Genomic DNA, 4,371 nt, shown 5'->3' with positions numbered 1-4,371 from the left:
CTTTTTACAGTAAGTCACTCCTTCTCTGCACTTCCCTGCCTCTGGCTAGGCAGATCTGTACCCTGCCGTAGTTCCTGTTGTCATCTGTCCAATTCATTTTTAAATGGCTCAAGTCACTGGCCTCCTATCACTTCCCTGGGGAGATTGTTCACAGCCTAATAGATCAAATCATTACAAAACATTTCTTCAGAATCAGCTGCAATGTTGCCTTTGCTGAGTTTTCATCCCATTACTTCTAGCTAAGTTTCCTACAGCCCAGCTGTGTGTGTTCTAGTTTCAGCCAGAGGCAGGAATATTAAAGTAGAATGGGGAAAGACTGCTCACAAGGCATTTCTGGATCAGCTAAAACCAGAAGGAACAAGGAGGAGAGAACACACATCTCAAAAGATTTCCAGCCTCTTTCATTTTCAGATGAAAGTGGAACACCTGTAACAATGCCTTCTTCACCAGGGGTTTAACATCTATTAGATGCTTATGAATGATTATCCCATCTTCCTTGAGATCCCCCTTCAGGGAACGTTACAAGGACACACTTAAAGACTTCAAAAAGGGCCTCTCTTTGGTCAGTGTGGAGAAATTTGAGGTACTTTAATCTTGCCTTGGAAGTTAAGTCCCTGCAAAAACAGACAGACCACCAAAAGCTTCTTTGTTGTCCTTCATTTTTTTCTCTTCCTCTTGCTAGTGTTGAAGTCAAAGCAATTTTGCTACAGCCAAGGCCAGTGAAGTGATTCCCTTGGTAGAAGAATTGACAGTGTGATTTCCTTCCTCCACATTGCTATGTGAAAGTAATTGGTTTAACACTTTTTCTGTTGGGAATTCTGATAACTTCTTTGCCTCACTGTTTTCAGAGATGTAGGGATATTTATATTTGAACTCAGGAAGATTTAATATCCTTGATAAAGCATGACCAATGTGGGAAGAATATAGAGGTGGGCAGGTTTACAACATCCAGCTGGAGTTCATTTTTTATGGGATTTTTTTTTTTTTCGGCTTCTTGGCCTCTCTCTGTCACTGCTTATGGGGCCTTCACCACAAAAAGCTCATTCAGATCAATGGGCTAAATTCAGAAGTGACATAAACAATGTGGCAAGTTAGCGTTGTTAAGCCAATGTGAGATGGTTAAAGCAGAGATGCTTACACTGCTGCATGGGGACCAGCAGGCATTGGGGAGTCCCTGTTCCCCCGAGCACTACCAGGAGTGACCAGGAATAACGGTCACAAGCTGGCAGAGGGTAGATTCAGATTAGACATCAGGACGCGCTACTTCACGGTCAGGGCGGCTAGGATCTGGAACCAACTTCCAAGAGAAGTGGTGCTGGCTCCTACCCTGGGGATCTTTAAGAGGAGGCTAAATGAACACCCTTCTGGGGTCGTTTGACCCCAGTACTTTTTCCATGGGTCGGACTCGATGATCTGCTCAGGTCCCTTCCAACCCTAGAAACTATGAAACTATGGCAGAAGGGTAAAGCACAACAAGCAGCTGACAAGAGAGTGTCTGATAAAACCAAGAACCACACAGCTAATGACAGAGTCCATCATGCTCCAACACTCAAGCACACCCTTCACACATGTAATCCTCCTCCCATGTAACAGTCACATGTTCCATCTATAATCAGGCTGACACAAGCACATGCACAGAGGACATTTCCCTCTCTCTACCCCCTCCCTCCAATCTACAGCCTGATCCAAAACCATTGCAATCAATGGAAGTCTTTCTGGTGACTGCACTGGTCTTTGGCTTAGGTCCAGAGGCTCCACTTTGACATATCCCTCTGTTCCTGGAAAGAGCTCCCTGTGGGTTGCTCTTATTATCTTGTATCATTGTATTTAGATAAAGGCCCTCTTGAGCCAAGTAGCCCATCGGGTTTGTGTGGTTAAGGCTCATCAGCTTTTGCAGCCGAGGACACACAAGGGAGTAACATAGCCAGTGTCACATCTGGCAGCTGCTGACTTCCCCATCTGAATGGCCAAGTACTATTAACTGTTGGAGGGAGCCGTTAGCATGAGTCCAGAGCTTGAAGCAACCCCTTCAGAGTCACAGCAAGATGCCTTAGTCACTCTACCATCCCAGCATGCATGGTACTCCAGCAGCCACTGGGAGCTTGAGACCAGCTATACTTCTGCTTTATCTGTATGGCTAGAGCTGTTTACCTGGCATGCATTTACTCTTGTCCCCTAGAGCAGTGGTTCTCAACATTTTGAGACTCAAGGCACCTCTTGAAAAAATGCCAGCTTTTAATTTTTACTCATTTTTTTTACTGCACAAAAATAATAGAGCATTTCTTCTGTTACAAAGAACTAAAAAAAAGACCATAGCAGCTCAGAGTGTTCTGGATGCTGCCAATTTTTACTTAAAATCTCTGGGTTTATTTTGTGGATCATGTCTGCACACCTTGCAGGGCTAACATTGTGTGGCATTGCATTGCACCCTTAAAAGGATCTCAGGGCGATATGGTACCCTGGTTAAGAATCAGTGTCCTAGAGCAGAGATGTCCAACTGGCAGTCTGTGGCCCACATGGCCCACAAGTGGTTAACATGTAACCCCCAGGCTCCCACCCAGCAAGAAGCAGCAGCTAGGGGCTTGGGCTCCCCTCTTTCCTCCAGCTTCCACTGCCTGACTCAGCCCTGTGGTGCTGGGTCAGCTGGAAGCATGGAAAGCCTGTGTAACAGTGCCATGGGGAAGCCTGCAGGGAGCTACAAGTCATATGGAGCACTGTGCTGTGCATAATGTCTGCCCCCTTGCATGTGGGAGCATCCATCCATGCTTAGTGCAGCAGGGTGGTGGAGTACCTGCTGGCTCAGGTGCAGCCTTCAGCCTGGGAGGCCTGTGGCCCCTGCTGCTCTGTCCCCCATGCTGTGTGGCTCCCACTGGTGTGGCTGGTGGGCTGTGCAGCCCCTAGCACAGGGGTGGGTAAAATGCAGCCTGCAGGCTGTATGTGGCTCACCAGGCCATTCTATCCGGCCCATGGGGCCCCTGAAAAGTTTAGAAAATTAATATATATCTGCCCCTAGCTGCCTGTCATGCGGCCCTCAATGGCTTGCCAAAGCTCAGTAAGTGGCCCTCTGCCCAAAATAATTGCCTGCCCCTGCCCTAGCAGCTGAACAGCCCTGCCCTAGAGGAAGCTCACAGGCCTGACAGCAGCCGTAACAGCCCCACTGTTGTGCTTACTGTTTTGGGATGTTCAACATCTCCCAGAGGGAAAAAAGAAATGTCCCTCCTGTCTGACATGAAGAGCAAAAAAACAGAGGAGAAGCAGGGCCTTGCTGACCAGCTCTGGAAAGTGGGATTGGTTCTCAGAGCTTCTTACTGGGGTTCCCCATCTCCACCTCTTTGCTTAGAGTAGCAACTCTCACCCAGAGGTGCTGCGAGATCCTTTTAAGGGGACAGCGGGAGTGGTGCACAGTGCTAGCACTGAGAGGTGTGCAAACACCTACCCACGATTCATGCAAGAAACCCAGAGACTTCCAATAGGAATCCATGGTGTCGAGACAGCTGTGCCCTGCTGTGGACTCCCTGAGCTCTTTGTCATAGACGAATTGCTCTGGTATTTTTCTGCAGTCAAAAAGAAACGAGTGGAAGGGAAGAGCTGACATTTCCCGAGGGGAGGCCTTGAGTGCAGCGGGGTGGAGAACCCTCCCGGAGGGGAGCTGGCGTAAAGCAGTCAGCTGCAGGGCCCTGCCACACATTCAAACGAAGGCTGGCTGGAAACCAGCTACAGACCTGTTACATGTTTTTAGGCCGGAAACCAGCTATAGAGCTGCCACACATTTTTAGGCCCTCACCTTCTAGCAGGTCGACCGACTCTTGCTGTAGCTGGACAGCCATTTCTATGGCCCGACCTTACTCTGCGTGCGCGGGCGCCACTTCCCGGTCCGCGGCGCGACGTGTGTAACACGCGGGACCCAGGACACGCACCCTCCCGTCTTTGCCGCGGGTGGTGGGGGCACGTGGCGCGGGGGGGCGCCAGGAGAGATCGGAGGGGGGCGGGAGCAGCAGAGGCGGCGGCGTGCTGCTCCCCGTCCCCTGGCAGCGGGTGCGGCGCCGAAAGGGTGAGGGAGGGCTGGTGACGCGCTCCCCGCCCCGCATATAAGCAGCGGGAAGCGGCAGCCAGAAGCCGGTGGCACCTCCCGGGCTCCCCGTGCACCAGCCGCCGCCGCCTCCCGCTGCCAGCGCCAGCCAGCCCCGTGCCCAGGCGGGGCAGTTTCTCCCGGCCGGGCTCGCGCCGCCGCCACCCTGAAGTTCCTGGCCGTGCTGCTGGCCGCAGGGATGCTCGCGTTCCTCGGGGCCATCATCTGCATCATCGCGAGCATCCACCCCACGGCCAGCGCCGGCGGAGCTCTCCACGGTGCTGACAACGACTCCAGCGCCG

The 4,371-nt window shown here is 51.6% G+C and overlaps 1 protein-coding gene across 1 annotated transcript in view; it reads left to right on the top strand.

Annotated features, from left to right (window-relative positions):
• Positions 1-1,451: 1,451 nt before the first annotated feature.
• NPTXR (neuronal pentraxin receptor) overlaps positions 1,452-4,371 on the top strand; it is a 30,727-nt gene continuing 27,807 nt past the window's right edge. The window contains exons 1-2 of the mRNA XM_019543907.1: positions 1,452-1,462; positions 4,097-4,371. Of these exons, the coding sequence (XP_019399452.1) occupies positions 1,452-1,462; positions 4,097-4,371 (286 nt within the window). The remainder of the gene's footprint in view (positions 1,463-4,096) is intronic.

Source organism: Crocodylus porosus, unplaced genomic scaffold (assembly GCF_001723895.1).
Source record: "Crocodylus porosus isolate Cpor-Errol unplaced genomic scaffold, CroPor_comp1, whole genome shotgun sequence".
In the NCBI taxonomy this organism is placed as follows: domain Eukaryota; kingdom Metazoa; phylum Chordata; order Crocodylia; family Crocodylidae; genus Crocodylus; species Crocodylus porosus.
This window is presented reverse-complemented; position numbering and strand designations above follow the sequence as displayed.